At 50.2% G+C, this 20,867-nt stretch overlaps 2 protein-coding genes across 8 annotated transcripts in view; one reads left to right on the top strand and one right to left on the bottom strand.

Moving 5' to 3' along the window:
• The window catches only part of INTS9 (integrator complex subunit 9), an 88,058-nt gene extending 76,430 nt beyond the window's left edge, over window positions 1-11,628 (top strand). For 2 of the 3 annotated variants that reach the window (XM_069850658.1, XM_069850657.1), the window contains 3 exons: window positions 7,582-7,680; window positions 9,359-9,496; window positions 10,371-11,628. In XM_069850658.1, the coding sequence (XP_069706759.1) occupies window positions 7,582-7,680; window positions 9,359-9,496; window positions 10,371-10,547 (414 nt within the window). In that variant the 3' untranslated portion in view covers window positions 10,548-11,628. The remainder of the gene's footprint in view (window positions 1-7,581; window positions 7,681-9,358; window positions 9,497-10,370) is intronic. The other variant, XM_069850659.1, reaches the window with a different exon arrangement.
• Window positions 11,629-16,607: 4,979 nt separating this feature from the next.
• EXTL3 (exostosin like glycosyltransferase 3) overlaps window positions 16,608-20,867 on the bottom strand; it is a 130,864-nt gene continuing 126,604 nt past the window's right edge. For all 5 annotated transcript variants that reach the window (XM_069850633.1, XM_069850636.1, XM_069850635.1 and 2 more), the window contains 3 exons: window positions 19,912-20,056; window positions 18,205-18,333; window positions 16,608-17,172 (listed from right to left, as the gene is read on the bottom strand). In XM_069850633.1, coding sequence (XP_069706734.1) covers window positions 16,963-17,172; window positions 18,205-18,333; window positions 19,912-20,056 — 484 coding nt within the window. In that variant the 3' untranslated portion in view covers window positions 16,608-16,962. The remainder of the gene's footprint in view (window positions 17,173-18,204; window positions 18,334-19,911; window positions 20,057-20,867) is intronic.

Here is a 20,867-nt window from a genome sequence, read left to right as displayed (position 1 = left end):
AGACTTTGTGCAGTATGATCCAGTGGGAGGTGTCCCTGCCCATGGCAGGGGGCTGGAACTGGATGGGCTTTAAGGTCCCTTCCAACCCAATCCATTCTATGATTCTATGATTCTATGATTCTATGTTCCACTGTCTGTAAAACTGTCTGGAGTCCCTCCCTCATTCTAGCACAGACCCTCTCCTTTTGGTTTGTCAGTGCATCTATTTCTGGTTTGATCTCCAGACTTCGGGGGTAAGGTTCATCGTGTTGAGCCAAAGCCCTGCTCCATTAGTTGAACACAGTAAAGAAGAAGTTTGTTTCATTGCTCGGAAGTGCAAGACTGCCAAAGAATCATTAAGGTTGGAAAAGCTCTCTAAGCTCATCCAGTCCAACCGTCAGCCCAACCCCACTGTGCCGACTGAACCATGTCCCGAAGTGCTACAGCCACACAGTTTTTGAACCCCTCCAGGGATGGGGACTCCACCACAGCCATGAGCAGCGTCTGCCAGGGTTTCAGCACTCTTGCAGGAAAGAAATTTTCAGTAATATACAGTCTAAACCTCCCCTGGCACAACTTGAGGCCATTTCCACTCATCCTATCCCCTGTTACTTGAGAGAAGAGACCAGCACCCACCTGGCACCAACCTTCTTTCTAGGAGCTGCTGAGAGTGATGAGGTCTCCCCTCAGCCTCCTCTTCTCCACACCAAACAGCCCCAGGGCCCTCAGCTGCTCTCAGAACTCCTGCACCCCAGACCCTTCCCCAGCTCCGTTCCCCTTCTCCAGACACGCTCCAGATCCTCATTGTCTTTCTTGGAGCAAGGGGCGTGAAACTCAACCCAGAATTTGAGGTGTGACCTCACCAGCGCTGAGTTCAGAGGGACTGTCTCCTCCCTACTCTTGCTGGCCACACCATTTCTGATATGAACCAGGCTGCTGTTGTGCACCTGGGCACGCTGCTGTCGCTTCTGCCTGTCTTGTTCCTCTGCTAGATGTTGGTTTTGTGGAACAGAATAGCTAAGATGTAGGCATTTGCAAGCAATAATATCAAAAACTTCATGTATTTATGGTATGATTCTTCATCCACTGAGGTTAATGAGACTTTAAAATCCACTCCAGAGAGAATTGTAGCAGACCCACAGCGACTGAAAGATATATTAAGTTAGCATTAGTTTAGCAACTTAATCATCCCATTTAAAGCACTTGGATACTGTAAAATCTGAGGTTGAAACCCCAACAAGACACAACTAAGATCACCCACTAAGGATTGTATAGATGCCCTTAGTTCTAGGATGTTTGTTCTTCTCTGTTGGAAGTGCCTTTGTTCCTTTAAGTCTCATTAGAAAGGTTCCCCGATCTCCATCCTTCTGCACATCCAGCCTGCAGCATGCTTGTGCCTTGTTTAATAGGCTTGCTGCTCATCAATGCTTAGTCCCCAGGTGTATTTAAATCTTTAGACCTTTCGCCTCCGGTGCACATGTTTGACCACACGTCTTTGTGTTTCCTCTGCACGATCTGATCCTTGCATACTTCCTGCACTCAGACTCTGCCTGATTTAGCAGGTGGCACAAAGCCAAGGCTGAATCTGCTTGAGACTTCTGCCCACACCATAAAAATCTCTTGTACGTGTCTTGTGCGTTTCTGTGTCTGGTTTCGAGTGACTTGACCACAGAGCTCCTGGTACTCAGATAGTGAAGGGATAAGAGAAAGGAGGGAGGTAGGAGGTGAGGTAAATTATCTTCCTTTCTTAAAATTGCCATCCATAGAGTCATTTGATTGGAAAAGGCCTTTGAGATCATAGAGTCCAACCATACCTGTCCACTGCTAAACCAGCACCTCATCTGCCTGTCTTTTAAACCCCTCCAGGGATGGGGACTAAACCTCCTCCCTGTGCAGCTTCTGCCAGTGCCTGAGAATCCTTTTGGTGAAGAATTTTTCCTGCTGTCTAATCTGAACTTGCCCTGGTGCCTCTATTTACAAAACTGACTATACAGATCATCCCTGCTTGTGAATGGGCTATTGCACAGCTTTTAAGCATGTGGAATATTTAGGACCTCTTTTCCTGTTAAAGGTACACTGGGAAGATGCTTTTCTCCTGCCCTAATCTACCCTTCAGTGTATATTGAACTCCAATTGCCCACAATTTACAAGTAGTTCAGGTGAGATCTCACTGGGCCAAATGCAATGGCAATATCTCATCTCTCCTAGAATTACCTGATATTTTCTGGAGCTGCATTTAGCTTTTTGATGGCCGTGTCATATTTGTGACTCTTAGTTCTCATGGGATGGACTAATAGACCTGGCCCCTTCACCTCTGTCATTTCCAGCAGCTGCCAGCTCAAAGCAGCCCAGCTCCTGGCCTTGCAGTTCATGCTATTGAATTTCATCTTGTTTTTCTCACTCTGGTTCTTGAGGTCATCTAATTCTCCTCTATGATAGCCTAGTCTTTCTTTTAATAGTGCCTCTACAAGGGCCTTCTGAGCACTCTCCTCATTCTATACTGAGGTCATTAACAGAAATTGGATGGGAGTAGGCTCAAGACTGATCCTTCAGGAACTGCAGCAAAAGCCTAGTAGTTATCTGAGGATACCTTTGCTTTAACCAGCACTTTCCCCACCTCAGGACTGCTGTAGAAATCCACAGTCCATGTGGTAACTTGCCAGTGCATCGTAGAAACACAGAATTGTTTGGTTGGAAAAGACCTTTGAGTTCATTGAGGCAAACCATATCTGTCCACTGCTAAACCAGATCCCTAAGCATCTCATCCACCTGTCTTTTAAATACCCCCAGAGATGGGGACTCAACCACCTTCCTGGACAGCCTCTGGCAGTGCCTGAAGCACAGGCTGTGACCACACCAATTCCTTCAACAGAGAAAGCTGTTGTGTTTGTCGGCTGTGATCCACTTCTGCTGAGCTTTTAAAATCTTCCTTCCCTTTACAATATTCCTGTAGTAAAGCAGTGTGAGCAGTGGACTTCTTCGTAGCATTTCTGCCTGGTAGGTGTTGCCCAAACACTGAACAAAACTGACCTCTGCCCCAAGGAGTGCATTGCAACTTTATTCTTTCTTTATTTTTCCTAGGGACTTGCAATGTGTTGAGTTCATAATGGGTCTGTCCTGGCCAGTGGTTTCACAGCTCTGTTTCAAGTCTTTGATTTCTCTAGTTTGGTCCAGAGTCACCTTCCCTGGAGGTGTTTAAGGCACGGGTGGACGAGGTGCTAAGGGGAATGGTTTAGTGTTTGATAGGAATGGTTGGACTCGATGATCTGGTGGGTCTCTTCCAACCTGGTTATTCTATGATTCTATGATTCTGTGATTCTATGAGTTGCAGCTCTGGCTCCTACCACCAAATCAAACATCATAAGAATCCTAGAATGGTTTGAGGTGGAAGAGACCCATCCAGTTTCAACCCCCCTGCCATGGACAGGGACACCTCCCACTGGATCAGGTTGCTCCAACCCCCATCCAGCCTGGCCTTGAACACCTCCAGGGAGGGGTAATCTACCACTTCTGGGCAGCCTGGGCCAGGGCCTCAATACCCTCACAGAAAAACATTTCTGCCTAAGATCTCATTTCAGTCTTCCCTCTTTCAGCTGAAAACCATTCACCCTCATCCTATCCCTGCACTCCCTGATCAAGAGCCCCTCCCCAGCTTTATCACAGGCCCCCATTAAGTACTGGGAGGCTGCTCTAAGGTCTTCCCCCAGCTTTCTCTTCTCCAGGCTGAATGTGCCTAATTCTCTCAGCCTGTCCTCATGTGTGAGGTGCTCCAGCCTTTGGATCATTCTTGTGGCCTCCTCTGGACTTGCTCCAAGAGATCCATGTCCTTCCTGGGCTGAGGGTTCCAGATCTGAATGCAGGACTCCAGGTGAGATCTCACCAGAGGGGCAGAATCCCCTCCCTGGCCCTGCTAGTCGCGGTTCTTTGGGCGCAGCCCTTCCTTAGAAGCAGATCAAGTTTGACAAGCAGCAGTCCCTGGGCTAGCATTAGTACGTGTCAGACCTCATTTTGTGGTGGTAAATGCAATCCTACGCTAAAAATTCACCTGCAGTTTATGGTAATGATGTCTTTACTCTGTACAAGCATAGATGGGCAGCTTAGACTGTGGGAGCAGAACTTCCCAAGCTGACTCCTCTCTCCCTCAGCTCTTAACAAGGTTCACATCCGCGCTTGCAGTTTCAGACCCCCAAGAGTCACTAACTTTTGGGTTTTGGTTGATGTCTGTTTTGAACTTCCCTTAGCAGGAGGTCTTTAAAAAAGCAAGATAGTCAGTACACATAGAGACACAAGTTTGTCTTAAGGCAGTCCAAGTGCTCATCCATAGGCAGGGGACTGATTAATACGATGTTAGTGCTCAGTGCCGCGCATCTCTGCTTTTGTGACTTCCCCAGTGTCAGCATGTGGCATTAGGCTTGTGATAATGACTGGAAGGAAGAAACATTTATTCCTGCGTAGTAGGGGGCTTTTCAATCACGCAGACAAAAGCATAACAAGATCCAGCAACTGAAAGTTGGACAAATTCAACCTTGAAATAAGACACGGTTTCCTAGCTGCAAGGAAAATTAAAAGTTTGGAACAGCTCGTGAGAGGAACTGGTGGAGCTGCTGTTGCTTGGAGTGCAGACAAGCTTCGCTATCTCACTGAAAAGGGTTTCTTTAATCCAGCTTTTTGGAAGAGTCCTGAGATTTGTGCGTGCAGGAGGTCAGTCAGAAAGGCACGGAGCAGCGCTGTCTGGCCTTGGTGGGTGAATTACTGGATGTGATTGAACGACCTTTTCGTTTTGGGTCAGTGGGCTTCTGTAATGAAAGGATTGGCTGCAACATGGAGAGGGTTGCGAGACGGATGAGGCAGTAGCTTAGAGAAAATAAAAATGAATGTCTGTCTTGCTGTCTTTTTGACTGTTAATAGTTAAATTGTTGCCATTTACCAACTGTGTGGTTAAAACCTGCATAAATGTTAATATCAAAGCATTTCAGTGGTAGAAGCAGACTTTGATTCTAATCAACTCTGGTTTTTAAGGCTCTTTCTCTTTACAATGTTTGTCAGTTTGCCATGTGTTTTTCATTAGAGCCCATTTTCTATTGATCCTCCTCTGGAAGCTGGTGGGAATGGGAAGCGCCTTTGACCACTGTGAAGTGCAGCGTAACACACTGCTGCCAGTGTCACTATTTTTAGGTCCCAGGGGGAATTTGAAGAGGTAATTATCATTATATTTTCATTCTCTTAGCCTTAAACAGCAAACTCTAAAGGTTGTATTCAGATTGTCTTCTTTAAAGGTCTTGAACAGAATCCCAGGGAAAGAGCAATCTGAACTGCTCCATGAAATTTTGATTTGATTTAAGGCTGCATTCAAATCCCCTACGTTTGCACATATTCAGTTTTATCACCAAGTCTGAATGTGTGCAAAACGTAAGGGTTTTGAGTGCAGCCTTAAAATGTCTGTGTCATCTATCCAACTGTTTTATTTCAAGGAGGTGCTCTCAACATGCTCCTGCAGCTTTAGCAGTGGTAGGCAAGATTTTTCAGAAGTTCTTAGAAGTAGGTGAACTTTGCTGCCATTGAAACCAACAGCAAAGCTTTCTCAATACTTTGATGGCAAAAGGATTATGCCACGTTGCAAGAGCTTTTTGAAATCAAGTTTGGTTGTTTCTATATTCACAAAGATTAGAGCTTTGCAGTAACAGAGCAATCACCTACATATTCATAATTTACAGCAGACCAGAGTACTCAGCTGTAGAGTTTTGGTGCCTGAAATTTCATAGGGTCATAGAATCATGGAACAGTTTGGGTTGGAAGGGACCTTAAAGTCTCCCAAGTTCCAGCCCCTCTGCTATGGGCAGGGACACCTCCCACTGCATCAGGTTGCTCAAAGCCTCATCCAGCCTGGCCTTGAACACCTCCAGGGATGGGGCAGCCACCACAGCTCTGGGCAACCTGGGGCAGGGTCTTACCACCCTCAGTGGGAAGAATTTCTTCCTAAAGTCTAATCTAAATCTTCCCCCTTCCAAGTTAAAGCCATTCCCCCATGTCCTGTCACTACAGGACCCTATAAAAAGTCCCTCCCCAGCTTTACTGGAGCCCCTTTCAGCATTGGGAGACTTCTCTAAGGTCTCCCCACAGCCTTCTCTTCTCCATGCTGAGCAGCCCCAACTCTCTCAGCCTGTCCTCATATGGAAGGTGCTCCAGCCCTCACATCATCTTTGTGGCCTCCTCTTAAGAATTTCTCAAGAAGCAGCAGGGTTCAGTTGTTCTGCTCCATCCTTCCCCTGGTTTGGATCCTGTTGAAAATTCACTTGATGGTCTTTGCCAAGGAACTGAATCTTTGCTTCGGGTGCACTGTCTCCAAAATGCGAGTAACCCGTGCTTGTCCAAATTCCATGCAGATTCTCTTCCGGCTTTTCATGCATGGGAGCATCTGGCAAGGGAAAGAATTGTCATTGCCTTGCTGTGATGAACAGCTGGTTCTCCAGAGTTCTGCTCTGCAGAAGTACTATAGTAGATGGCTTAAGTTTCGGAGCAACTCCTTTACCTGGAGGTTAACCTCTTCTTAATATCTGGCTCCAACTGGAGGTGCCATGTGTTTGACGATGAAAAGGAGTGGATTTCAGATGAAGATTGTTTTGCGTAGGCTCTTTCTACATGAGATGGGTTGATGGTGCAACTGTTGGGAGAAGCAGCAAGGTAGATTCTGTCCCTTTAGGTGTTACTTGTCTTCACAGCTGAGAAGTCCTTCCATCCAGGGTTTAATGCACGAGCAACCTTGCCCATTCTTGTTTTGTTAGGCACCTGCAGAGCTTCTGTGCAGACACAGGGCACACTTCACGCATCCTCGCTTTTTATCTAGCTTGAGATCCTGGCTGCAGCCATGGACAGGGCACCCGGTGTATTGTCATACAGAGCTTCTTGGAGGGAAGGAGGGAATTATATTGTCTTCATGAGCGGTTTTCTGCAGTGGAAACCTGGCTGAAAGAGGTGTTTCTATGCTGGCCAACTTCCACCGGTCTCAGCAGGTACAGAACTGCCAACACCCTCAGTGCTGAGGATCTTGGGAGGTTGGCACTGAATTCAAAGTTGGAGCCAAGGCTAGAATTTGTCTTTAAGAGAAGGCACTGGAAGGGCTTCTGTGCAATGTTGTAAGGAAACAATTCAAACCAGTCAACAGAGACATTGGGTTTTTAAGAACAAACCCTTTTCTTCCAGCTATTCTGCAGCCCCAATGCACAGCGCTAGGGAACTGAAAGGAATCTGGCTTTGATTTTCATTGTCCGTCAACATAACACACACAGTAAATAATGAGATTAGATTGAGTTTTACTACTCAAAATTATTAATAGTCAATGTCTTTTTAAGCAAAGGTTCTCTTGAATTGTGTTGGTTTTTGAGACTTGCCCCAGTTACTGAAAATGCCACTCTCGTAACAGTATGAAACTCTGCGAAGGAGAGCTAAGCAGGTAAGAGGAGTGCTTTGTCTTTGTATCAGTGGGTTTGTGCTTACAGTTTGTTAGTCTGTGTTTAAAAATACCATGCTGCTAATTTAAATCACAGCTGGATTCATACAAATTGAGATTATCTTTGCTGAACAAAAATCCTTCTTCTGCTTTAGCTTGCAGATTCGCTTGTGCCCTTGGAGATTAAGCCTGGTATTTCCTTAGCAACAGTTTCTGCCGTGTTGCATACTAAAGACAACAAGCATGTGCTGCAGGTACAGTATAATGGGAAAGGGAGAAAAATATCTGTACCCTGGGTTTTCTGCCATCTGGGGCCCCAGCTGTTCTCATGAAGCAGCTTCTCCAGCAACTCTTTCCCCACAAGAGCAGAGTCCTTGTCAGATGCTTTGTCCTGGTGTGTGTGAGTGAGGAATTACACACAGAGTGGGATGCAAATAAATCTCTCTGCCCTTTTTTTCATTGGCCACGTGCCTGGCTAAGATAAAAGGGGAAGCAAGATTATTCCTGAAGAGGTGCTACAACTCATACTGCTCTCTCCTATAACTCGTGTGTCAGGATCAGCATCAATCAGGCTCTTGTGTCCTGAGAACTGAGGGTCAGAGGCATGTGAAGGCGCAGCCACGGCCTTCCTTAAGTTGCCCTGTTTACCAAGAAGCAGATTGTGCGTCCTGGAACAACGTAGGAGCGTGTACGCTCTTCCTACCACCTCCTTTAGGCTCTCCAAAGGGTGATGGTATCCGATGGATCTGCTTAGCAGCAAGTGCTGGCACAGGATACATAGACTTATGTTATACAATGGTTTCCTCACTGTTCTTTCTGTAGGAATCTGGTTTTCACCTCTATGAAATGCACTTTCAGAAGTGCTCGGTTAACCCCACTCCTTGCCCACCCACACAGCGCCAGGTCAGCTACCGCTGCACGTGCTAAGCCTGCCTCCCCCTCCCTGCTGAAGGAGAAAGATCTTGGAGTGAGTTAAGGCAGAAGATCTTTCTGCAGCAGCAAAAAGTACACCCAGATCATGCTCCAGAGAGTTTTCAGGCACTGCAGCATCTCTTGTGCCTTCTTGTCCATATTCAAGTTCTCCCTAAAGACTCATTTTCTGAGGCCAGTAAGAAATAAGAACTGAATTCGACAGAAATTTTAAGATAATGGAGATTTGAACTAATATTGCTGATTTCATAGAATCATTTGATTGGGAAAGGCTTTAGAGATTGAGTCCAACCATACCTGTCCACTACTGAACCAGATCCCTGAACACGTCATCTAACCATCTCTTAAATCCCCCCCGGGATGGGGACTCAACCACCTCCCTGGGCAGCCTCTGCCAGAGCCTGAGAACCCTTGTAGTGAAGAATTTTTTCCTGCTATCTAATCTGAACCTGCCCTGGTAGAACTTGAGGCCATTTCTTCTCATCCTATCTCCTGTCACTGGTGAGAAGAGACCAACACCCACCTCGCTCCAACCTCCTTTCAGAGAGTTGTAGCAGTGATGAGGTCTCCTCTCAGCCTCCTCCAGGCTAAACAACCCCAGGGCCTCTCATAAGGCTTGTTCTCCAGACCCTTCCCCAGCTCCATTCCTGTTCTCTGGACGCATTCCAGCCCCTCAATGTCCTCCTTGGAGTGAAGAGCCCAAAACTGGACCCAATATTTGAGATGCAGCCTCTCCAGTGCTGAGTACAGGGCAACAATCACTTCCCTGATCCTGCTGGCCATGCTGTTTCCGAAACATTTATTTCCATAAATAGTGGTTTGTGTGTGCAGAGCTGCACTGGAGCCCAGGGCTTGGTTTCTCTTCACCTCTTCAGCACCGCAATGCTCCCCCTTGGTCAAACAAAATCTGTGTTCCATTTGAATCTCATGCTTGTTATTCCAATGATGTTACCGGGAGCTGATGTGATTCACCGCGTCATTGTGCGCCTTCTCACCCACCAGCTCCCTCCGAAGCCCCCACAGCCTCCCGCCAGCAAGAAGAGAAAGCGAGTGAGTGATGATGTGCCGGAGTGTAAACCTTTGAAGCCATTGCTGAGCGGCTCCATTCCTGTGGACCAGTTTGTGCAGACACTTGAGAAGGTAATTATTAAATCTTCCGTGGCAAGTGAGGTTCAGGCAGGTTTCTACCAATCTCAGAAAGGGGCAGGTTTGTTAGCAGAGAGAGGGAAAATAGTTTTAGTGTGGCTTCCAATGGAGAAGGGCTATGGAGCTGAAAAAGCACTTCAGGGAATGAGTGTCCCTGCGGTGAGTATGGGGGGAGTAGTTCCCTGGGGAGGCATCTCCTGATATCGGGGCTTCGTGGCAGTTGTCCGCTCCTGGTTTCCTATGGAAGCAGAGTTTTGGGGCTCGCTCCAGGTGAGTGAGTTTCCCCCATGTAACTTTTGGACTCATCAGCTGATTTCCAGTAAATTTGAACAATGGGGAGGAGGTCTCAAAAGTATTTTAAGTTCCTACCAGTTTTGTGAAAACAGGGTAACGTGAGTGAGGAAGGGGATTGGAACTGGATGATCTTTTAAGGTCCCTTCCAACTCAGACCATTCTGTGATTCCAAGAAGTGACCCTGGAAATGGTTCCACTGATGGAGAAGCTTTCTGAGGACCAGGGTCTTGGTGGCTGAACTTGCAAGCAGCTGTTTACTGCTCTGTGGAGCCCTATTTTCCTCCTGTGTGACTCATTGGAGAAAATGGAGAGGGAAAAGGGCAACTGCAGTGACCTGGCGTGGTGGGAAATGCTGGCTTGAGCCTCCCTGTTCTGTAGTTTATCCGTCTGTGTGATAATCCACACTTGGCTTATCCTATGGGTGCTTCCTCTGCTTATCCCAGAGATCAAGGATATCTGTTTCGTAGCCATTCTCCCCTCTCCTCCCCCCGTGCCCTAGTCTTTCATCTCTAGCTCTTCTCCTGTGCTGCAGTAACTTCTCTCTCTTTTGCTCCCTCTCCAATGCTGCATCCAGCACGGTTTCAGTGACGTGAAGGTGGAGGACACAGCCAAGGGCCACATTGTCCTCCTCCAGGAGGCAGAAACCCTCATTCAGATCGAGGAGGATTCCACACACATCATCTGCGACAACGATGAACCTTTGAGGGTGAAACTGCGTGACCTGGTTCTCAAATTCCTGCAGAAATTTTAGCTCATGGACATCAGGCAGCTCTGCCAGGAGACGCAGCAGAGCAAAGAGCTTTCCAGAGGGAGAGAGAGAATTTCCTGATTCACAGAGACCAGAAACCACCTTTCTCTTCAAGGAGAAGCAAGGGAGTATTTTTTTTAATATCTATATGTTTTTACCTGTTATTTTTAAGCAGTTTTTGAATATGTTGGGGGGGATACATGTGCTGTAAAACCAGGAGTTGGAATCTTACAGGAGAGTAGGTAAATAGTGTCTGTCTACCAGGTCAGGGTGAAATCGTGTGCAGATAAAGACGTTTCTCTGTGTGACCCGCTCAGCAACATGTGCCCCAGTCCTTTACCTGAGGCAGCACTACAAGAATATTGAACCAATGGCCTCGGATATTTTTTATTCCGGTATTTTTTATTCCGACTGCTCCTTCCCAGTTACCAGATCCAGTTTCCTGTCTGTCCTCCATTTACACGCTGCCTGTGTGTTTCACTGGCTTGAAGAGGAGCAGGAAAACTGGTAAGACTGAGGTTATAAAAGTAAAAATAGAAAAAAGGAGGCTCTGCTGGACATGTAGAATCATTTCAAAGCAGTGAGAGCCTGGCCAGTCCTCGCAGAAACCGAGGGACTTTGGAAAAGCTGTGTTAGCAATGGTTATTGATGCTGCACCTCACCCCTTATGACAAGAGTTGTCCACCCAGCTCTAGGCTCTTTAAGACACACAAAACCCAGGTATCTCCTGGGGATAGTAGCTCAGGAAGATCCTTCCTAAAGTATATAAAGCAATTAAACTCATAATGCTCACAAAGAACCTTTGAGAGTTAAGTGCCTCTTGTTTCTCCCTTCCAGAAAACCTTCAGCCCCCACAGTCCCAAATCCTGGTTGAAATACCGAGTCATTTGTCCAAAGCCACCTGTACTGCAGACCTGGGGAGGCTTTTCACTCCCAGAATCATCTATTTGGGGCCCAAACTTAGTTAATAGTTTTGCTTTTAGAAGCGATTGATTTCTCAGATTTACTGCTGTTTGGGTTTTAGTGCATTGTTTTCTATTTATTTGGTGTTTAAAATAAAAGGCACAGTTCAGGCTGCCAAGGAGGAAGCACGTCCTGTGGTTTGTAAGAGCATCTACAGGCTCATCCCACATCTGCCTGCGTGTTTACGTACGTGTTTATAAAATATAACAACTCCTTCATGGAATGTCAGGCTGGAGGGGACCTCAAAGACCATCTGGTCCAACCTTTTAGGTGATTTATAGGTGGCCCAGCACCCTTTCGAGCTTTTTGAGTGTCCAGGGTAGAGGAGATGGCTTTGTGGCTTTGGGGAGATGAAGGCAAGGGAAGAACAGCTCTGTGATAAACTATTTGCTAGTGCAGTTTTCATATTGCATTTTGTACACATTAAGGATTCCCAGGCGATGGATGCGCCGGCTCCAGCAGCCGTAGCTTTGCTGTGTGTGTTTGTCACGGGTGTGAGAGAAACAGTCTCGTTAACGTGATGATAAACCTGTTGCAGAGTCATTGCTCCTCGTCAGAGTTTAGTGTTTGCAGTAACTCAGCTCCTTCATCATCACTTCAAAACAGAATAAAAGAATTGGATGTATTTCAACTTGTAATTAAATCTCAAAAAAGATTATTTTATTTGCCCAGAGAAGCTGTGGCTGCCCCATCCCTGGGGGTGTCCAAGGCCAGGTTGGATGGGGCTTGGAGCAGCCATTCTATGAATCTTCTTAACACCCAGAGGCCATGTGAGAAACTCAGCAGAGCTGGGAGAGAGGAGGGAAGAGCGCGCCAGGAGTATGTGAGTCCTTGAGAGCTTCTTCCTGCTCGTTACCTACAGCGGCTCCAGCACTGGGCCCTGGTTTGTTCTGTGAATACCGAACCACAGAACGGTTTGGGTTGGAAGGGACCTTAAAGCCCACCCAGTTCCAACCCCCTGCCATGAGCAGGGACACCTCCCACTGCATCAGGTTGCTCAAAGCCCCATCCAGCCTGGCCTTGAACACCTCCAGGGATGGGGCAGCCACCACTGCTCTGGGCAACCTGGGCCAGGGCCTCCCCACCCTCATGGGAAAACATTTCTTCTCAGTCTCCCCTTTTGCAGTTTAAAACTGTTCCCCCTCATCCTGTCCCTGCCCTCCCTGATCAAGAGCCCCTCCCCAGCTTTCCTGGAGCCCCTTTCAGTCCTGGAGGCTGCTCTAAGGTCTCCCTGGAGCCTTCTCTTCTCCAGGCTGAATAACCCCACCTCTCTCAGCCTGTGCTCCTATGGGAGGTGCTCCAGATCCCTGGATCATTTTCGTGGCCTCCTCTAGACTTGCTCCAACAGATCCCTGTCCTTGCTGCACTGAGGGCTCCAGAACTGGACTCAGGACTCCAGGTGAGGTCTGACAAAAATGCAATAGAGGAATTTAAGTGTTTCCAGACCCTGCCCTTGATCTGCTGTCCTTGCTGGATGTCGCCACTGCCACCAGCAGCCCCATGTCACTCTGGTGGCTGGGATGCAACATGCCCTGAAGCTACACGAGGGCCCAGTGACCCTGGGGTCAGACTGGGGGGTCTCTTGGCCCAAGCATGACTTGTCTAGGGGGGCAACCGCCTTTAGCAGCTGATGCTGCTCTTCCCAAGGGGTTTCCACCATTCCAGAGCAGCTCCCTTGGGATACCCAGGCCTGGAGAGATGATTGGTTTGGGGGGGTGCCTTGCGACCATGGAGCAGCCCCACTGCTGCCAGCACCCTTCTAGTTCCCCCCCTCTCTCCCAGCCCCGGCAAAGCAGGCACGGAGTCGCTCTCAAGTTAAATCTCCATTTATTGGATCCTTTTACAAAAGAACTCAACATTGTGCTCGTGTGGAAGGAGGTGGGTTTTTTTTGTTTTTCCTCTCAGTTTTAAACCCGGTGCTCACGGAGCAGTCGGCACAACCACGGTGCGGGGAGGGCAGGGGACACGCCGGGGGGGAACGTGTCACCGCAGACGATGCTATTTACAGCCAGCGTGAGAAGGACCTCGCTCTGCACCCACCTGCGCTCCTGGGGAAGCAGCAGGAAGGGAAAAGGCCTTTCCCTTGGGAAAGGTGCAGCCACCAAGACACATCCCGGCTCCTTGGGGCTGGGGGGACCGCGGGCCCCAGGCTGCTCCGCGCTGGAGCTGGGAGATGAATCGCAGAACCTAACCTGAGCTTCGGATTTAACCTGGGACCTCCTGAAATCACAGGAGAGCGATGGGCAGGGAAGGAGGGTAACGGGGGTGGGGAGAGGGGCCGGAGTGCTCCCAGAAAAAATGCCCCTTCAGATCCTGGGAGGGCTCGGGAGCAGAATGTCAGGATGTAAATGGCAAATCCGTACTCCAGAGGGGGTTGGGTGGCTCTTTGGGACAATTTATGGAAGAGCCACAGCAGCAGAGGAGCAGGAGGGAGAGCAGCAGCCCTGGGGGTGCAGAAGGAGAGGATCCTCCTGGACTTTCCTGCCCTTAGGGCCTCGCAGCGACTGCTGCCTCGTCCTTCCCCACTCAGGAGTCGCAGCCAAGAGGAAACTGTCCTCCCACACACACAGTGATCCCATCGTGCAGACTCTTCCCCCACAGTCACAAGGCTCCAAGCCTGACCCCAGGCATCCTCCGAAAAACCCAGAGCTGAGGGTGTCAAGAGCCTGGGCAGAAGAACAACTTGGATTTCCACCACTGAGCTTGGAATAAAACACATGATGGAAAGGGAGAAACCTCTGTCCTGGCGTTGGCCCTCAGCTCTGACTGCAGCCGAGCAAGGAGGCTCAGCGAACCCCAGGTAAAGCTCCCATCCCTTCTGCATTTTCCAAGCTCTCTCTCTTCCAGCCTCTCACTAGAAAAAGAACATTTCCCCTGGGATTTTTGACAGCTGGCTGGGGAGCAGCGTCTCTCTGGTATCTAAAGTGCAAACCACACCTGCACCCACCCTCGCTCCGCTTTGACTCCGCAGTGCGGGCAGAGGGCTGGAGAAGGCAGCGCTGCCTCCCCCTTAGCCCCCCCAGGGACCTTTCAGTGACCCCATCGCTGCTAACGAACCACCCGGTAACGAGGGCAGCATCAGGCCCTGCAAGGGAGGCTGAAGCCGGTGCAGCTGTGGGTGATGTTTCCACTTCAAGCAGGGGCTGAAAATGCTTCCAGGGCCTCGCAGGAGCCTCCAGTCACATTTTTAAGAGACTGAGTTTTCGCCTGCTCCGCTTGGAGCACAAAAAGAGTGGAAAGGGGGGGAAAAGCCATACAGAGAGGAAAAGGTACCTTGATCCATACTCTGACCAGGGCTGTGGTGCTGGTGAAGGCAGGAGCCGTCGGCTGTACCCAGGATGGGCTGCACTTTCCTTCCTTTTCCCATGGAACAAGCGACAGTGACTCCCAGCTCTGGGCTGCTGGGAAACCAGCTGGAACAGGCCCAGTGAGGCCACCGAGCGGCTGGGGCTGCAAGAGAGGCTGGCGCTGCCCTCGCCAGGGAGCCCAGGAGCTGCTGACAGAGCTTCCCTTCTCCCTTTTTGGGATAGACCAGATGGAACGAGGCCGGAACATCCATCTGCCGCAGGGTGCCGGGATGCTGAGCTGCAGCCCACCTCAAGGGCCAGAAAAAGCAGGGATTTAAGGTGAGTGACACGAGTTTTACCTTCCCCTCTATGCAGCAAGAGCTTCTCCAGGCTACCCTTCAACATCTGGGATGTGTTGGAGGAGAAAAACATGCAAGAGGGTGATCCGTGTCCTTTCTTCTGGTTACGGGCTGTGATGGAAGCAGAACGGAGCAGGGAATTGAGCGATCGCCCAGACGTAGCAGCGTTTCCCTTCAGTGGGAGAGGAACTGACTGCACAAACGGCCCCAAGAAGGCCATCCCAGCGACGTTCCCCAGTTGATGTGAAGGAAAGGTGGTGGTGGGATTCCCCCGTGGATGCAGCTCCCAGCCACGAGCGCGGGTGGGACCGGGGGTTAAGGCAGTGATGCTGAGGCCCACAGGCAGACTTTTTGCTCTGTGCTGGGGGATGAGGGACAAGGCGGAGCAGGGAATCCAGCCCCGGAGCAGCCCCGGCCCTGGGACATGTGGCTGGGCTGGAGCATCGCGCTTCAGCTCTGCTGGGCTACGCATGGATGAAGGGTTTGCGTCTTCTCCTTCCTTCACTCCGTGAAGCAATCGCAAGAGAAGACTCCAACTGCACCCTGAAAGCTGAACGACTGCCTCCATCCCTGGGGCCAGACCTTCATCCGCTTGCCTCCACGCGTGCGGGAAAGGTTTATTTTATCGGCTGATCTCGGGGAGCAGCTCTCCAGGGCCGGGGAAGGAAGGGGCTGGCGGACAAGCCCCAAAGTGCGTGTGAAGAGGCCAGGCTGGGCTCCCAGCCTCTCCCCAGCTGCCTTCGGCGCTGCAGCAGATGTGGAGAAACCACAGGCCACGGCCGCCTGCTTGAACACAGGAGCCTGGGGTGCTGCCAGCCCCTGCTGAGCTGCAGATGGATCGTTCCCAAGCCCCAAACACGCTCCCTGTCTTTGGAAGTTTTAACAGCGCCTGCGGTGTGGAAAAGGATACAGAGAACGAGACCGCGGCCCTGGCACGGTGGTGGGAGCTGGGGAAAGACCCTCCAGGGCCAAACCTCTTCCCTGCTCGCGAGCAGAGCAAAGAGCTGGTCACAAATGACACTTCAAAGTCCTCAGTAGTCGCCAAAGGGCATGACGAGCCAGGACGTGCGGGAGGAGAGGAGAAGGGCTGTCCCAAGCAGAAGGGACGGGGACAGCAGCAGTGGCCTGAGCTGCCCTCATGCTGGGAATAACCTTGCTCTGGCTGAGCACTCCACCCTGGCCTTGCTACGGCCCCCCCTGGAGCCGGCAGGGAGGTCCAGAAGGGGAAAAGAAAGAAGAAGAAGGGGAAAAGAAAGAAGAAGAAGGGGAAAAGAAAGAAGAAGAAGGGGAAAAGAAAGAAGAAGAAGGGGAAAAGAAAGAAGAAGAAGGGGAAAAGAAAGAAGAAGAAGGGGAAAAGAAAGAAGAAGAAGGGGAAAAGAAAGAAGAAGAAGGGGAAAAGAAAGAAGAAGAAGGGGAAAAGAAAGAAGGGGAAAAGAAAAGCCTCACGCAGCAAATCTAAACCACTTTCATTTTAAATAACAATAATTATAATTAAAAAGAATGGTTGCCTTTGGCTAGGGAGGGGGCAGAGCCACTAGCCAGCGTGCCATTCCTCAGTGTATGATCCCAGGGAGTGACTTTACAGAAGCCACGAGGTCCTGTTCCCTGTCTCTCAGTCCAGTCGCTGTGGGGAGAGCTGGAAGGGAGGGGGAAACGTGCCCGACTGAGTCCCGAACGTCCCTTTCGCCCCGTGGCAGGAGGCCGGAGTCAATAGCGAAAGGCGGTTTGCACTCGCAGCCCCGCCAAGAAAAGCCACCTCTGCCCTCACCCGCCTCCGGGTGACGCTTGCTGAGCCGAGGGCACCTGCTCCTAGATGAACTTGAAGCATTTTGTCTTGTCGTGGGGCAGGCGGGTCTTGAAGAGAACCGAGTCCACGCGGAACTGGGTGTAGAGGAGGGGCATGTACCCGTACACCTTGACAAAGAAGTTGATGCACTTGTGTCGCTCGTGGAAGTGAGAGTCGTCGTGCGAGAGCGCCTGGGGGCAGCCGGGGCAGCGGAAAGTCCAGCGGGAAGTCACCTGCGGAGAGAGGGACAAAAATGGTCAGTGCCAGCTGCTCTCGGCAGCCACGTGGCCTCCGGGCAAGGAAGGACTCTCCCCAGCTCTGTCACAGCCAAGACATGAAGGAGGGGGTGACAATCTGCCACTGCTTGGTTAGTTGTTGCTTGTTTAAGGGTTGAGAAGCTGTTTCAGAAATAAAAGGGCTTGAGAAAGTTAATCCTTTCCTTTCACCGGCTAGAGAGGAATCAGCAAGTTGGGACACCCAGCACAGCCTCTGGAGGGGGATCCCTCCCACAGGATCAGGTTGCTCCAAGCCCCATCTAACCTGGCCTTGAACACCTCCAGGGATGGGGCAGCCCCCGCTTCTCTGGGCAACCTGGGCCAGGGCCTTCTCACCCTCACAGGAAAGTATTTCCTCCCAAGAGCTCATCTCAATTTCCCCTGAAGAGCAGTTTGCCAGGAGCAATAAAGAGCAGAACAATCGGCATCCAAAATTCCTGCTCCAATCTGTGACATCCATCCTTTATCACAGGGCAGGGCAAATTCAGCTGGGCTGCAGTGTCTGCACTACAGACCCTCTGCACATCGTGAGCCTAAATGTCTCTGAAAAGGTGCACAAAATCAGCAAGGAAACCATTCCTACTTGTGTCACGTGTTTTGGAAAAAAGGAAATCTGTCTTTTTGTGAACAGTAGCTTGGAAAGGCCTTTGCTGATCCAGGTACGTTAAACCCCAACGCATCTGCTCGCTGTTGCGGGGATTTGGCTGCTTCTAAGCAACTGTGGTGAGTTCTCACACTGCTGTGAACACGCACTGCATCTCCTCTGGGCCAGGCAGAGGACATGCTGACAGTCTCGAGCACGTGCAAGGCAGCGCTTCAGAGCCAGATTTTGGTAAGGGAAGTACATGCTGCATGGTCCTGGAAGGAACTGGGTTTCCCCTGGAGCGCAGCAGCTTCCTAACACACCACTTGCCTTTTGAAGGCATCAGCCAAACCGCTGTTTCTCTGGAAGCACGAAGCCCACCACGAAGCTTCCCCCCAGCGTTTTACCTTTATAGGAGGTTTTCTTGTCAAATGAGAGACCAGGAAGTTCATGGCGATGTCCTCACAGTTGATGTATTCATCCACCATGTCACGGATTGCTTGCGGCATCACGTAGGAGTACAGGTAGGCGTAGTACTGGAAAGGATAAAAAAAGCACAACGTTGCTCAAGGTCATCCCAAGCAGAGAGACTCCCCATAACAGCCTGATCCTGCACCCAGGAGATCTGCTGGAGCTGGAGAAGCAGCCAGCACCCTGACCGAGCTCCAAGGCTCCTGCAACCTCAGAAATCGAGGAACGATGATTTCAGCCCCTTCAGATGTTTTTGCTGCTGCAGTCAGTGCGGCAGCAAGAGCTGATGTGCAAACTTCCCAGCACGATACGATGGCTCAGGACGTGACCCTCAGGAGAACATCCCACCCTTTTCTCAAGGCCTGTTTGCCTGCTGTTGCCTCCCCATACCCAAAAAACCATCTACCAAAAGAGGTTGTAGCGAGGTCTCTGCTCCCAAGTAATAAGCAATAGGATGAGAGGAAAAGCCTCAAGTTGTGCCAGAGGAGGTTTAGGTTGGATATTAGGAAACATTTCTTTACCAAAAGATTGGTGAAGCCCTGACAGAGGCTGCCCAGGGCAGTGGTGGAGTCCCCGTCCCTGGAGGGGTTCAAAAACCATGTGGCCATGGCACCTGGGGACGTGGTTCAGTAGTCACAGTGGGGTTGGGCTGATAGTTGGACTGGATGAGCTTAGAGAGCTTTTCCAACCTTTGTGATTCTATGATTCCATACAGAGTCACACAGAGCCCCTTTCTGCACTGCTCCCTTCCAATATAAACCAGCCGCCTCCTGCATGTACCAGCCACGGGCTGCAGAAATCCATGACTTCCCTGCAAATAACCCCTTGCAAGGCTTTCAGTCCGTAAGACTAACGATGCTACAGTAAAGACACCGGCCAGCCTCACCCTCATCCTCACTGACTGAGAACATCACCAAAATGTGCTTGCCCCACGCTCCATTCACCTGCTTCAGTGCCACGGTGCTTCCCACAGGGCACGAACCTCCTCTCCTCAAGGAGATCACTCGGTGGGACATGGAGCAGTTGCTGGCTGTGTTTCAGTTTGGAAGAAATGAGGAAGAAGGAGTAGCACACTCCAAAATTTGTTCTTTAAAAAAACCCCACCCCAACAACATATAAAAACTGGTTACTGTGAGAAGGAAGGGAAAATCATAGAATCATGGAATGGTTTGGGTGGGAAGCGAACTTAAAGTCCATCCAGTTCCAACCCCCCTACCATGGGCAGGGACATCTCCCACTGGATCAGGTTGCTCCAAGCCCCATCCAACCTGGCCTTGAACACCTCCAGGGATGGGGCAGCCACCACTTCTCTGGGCAACCTGGGCCAGGGCCTCCCCAACCTCACAGGAAAACATTTCTTCCTAAGATCTCATCTCACTCTCCCTGTCCCTGCCCTCCCTGATCAGTAGCCCCTCCCCAGCTTTCCTGGAGCCCCTTTCAGTGCTGGAGGCTGTTCTAAGGTCTCCCCACAGCCTTCCCTTCTCCAGGCTGAACAGCCCCAACTCTCTCAGCCTGTCCTTGGATGGGAGGTGCTCCACCCCTTGTGCTGTCTTCACGGCCTCTTCTGGACTCACTCCAACAGATCCACATCCTTCTTGTGCTGAAAACACAAAGCTCAGGGCTTTGTGGCCACGATCTCTCACCTTGTGGAAGAAGGCAGCACCAGTGAGCACCATAGAGAGCTCGCAGGAGTAGTTGGAGTTGTAGAGCCAGGACTGATGGGGAATGTCCCACGCGTGGTAACGCCCTGGGAAGCCAACGATGCGGTCCCTTGCCTCCCTCCAGACACTGCAAACACAAAGGCTTTTGTAAGACTCAAATATGGGAGCTCATTTGGAGACGAGCACGGCTTTGGCTGAGAAGCACAACGCAGAAATCTCAGCTTTAAATGACAGGCAGGAGGCGTTGACCTCCTCTTGTTAAAGGTTAAACGCTGTTAGATGTGAACTGAAGCGTCCCTCAGCCAAACACCGGCTGTGAGCACAGACCAATGCTGCTCAGTACCAAAGCTCAACTTCTCACCTCAATCCCCTCTTAGATGAGTTCCTTATTCAAAGGGAAGTGTTCTTAACTCATAAATAAGGGATTTTCTCACTTATCACAGCTGTCGTTTAAAAGAAAACTAACAAAAAAGCCCAGTGCCCCAAAATTAGATCCTGAATTACAGAGAAAACGGACAACTTACAACCACAGATGGGAAGGCAGAGAAAGGGGCAGTGAAAGCCGATGAGATGGGAAACTTTTCCAGTTTCCCCAGCTTCCCCCAGCCTGCACGGGGGCATCGCTGCACAACACATGCACCAACGCTGCCTCTCATTGCTGTCTATAAAAAGACCAGAGCAGCCAACCCTGGGAGGAATCCAGCATCTCCTGGCCTCTTCCCCCTCATCCCTGGGATGTCTCCCAGAAGCTCTGTAACATCATCAAGCTCCCTTGGGGAAAGCTGCCAAGACATCAAAGGCCCTGGTGTCTCCAGATGGAAGACCTGGAGTGCCAAACTGCCAGCTTCCCTTCCCAAATCAGCACCTGGTGGCTTCCCAGGCTCTATCCATACAGGAAAAACCACAGGGGCCATAAGCGCATCCTTCACTTGAACACA

Source organism: Phaenicophaeus curvirostris, chromosome 2 (genome assembly GCF_032191515.1).
Source record: "Phaenicophaeus curvirostris isolate KB17595 chromosome 2, BPBGC_Pcur_1.0, whole genome shotgun sequence".
NCBI classification, from domain to species: domain Eukaryota; kingdom Metazoa; phylum Chordata; class Aves; order Cuculiformes; family Cuculidae; genus Phaenicophaeus; species Phaenicophaeus curvirostris.
The sequence above is the reverse complement of the archived record's forward strand: the minus strand, read 5'-3'. Positions and strand labels throughout refer to the sequence as shown.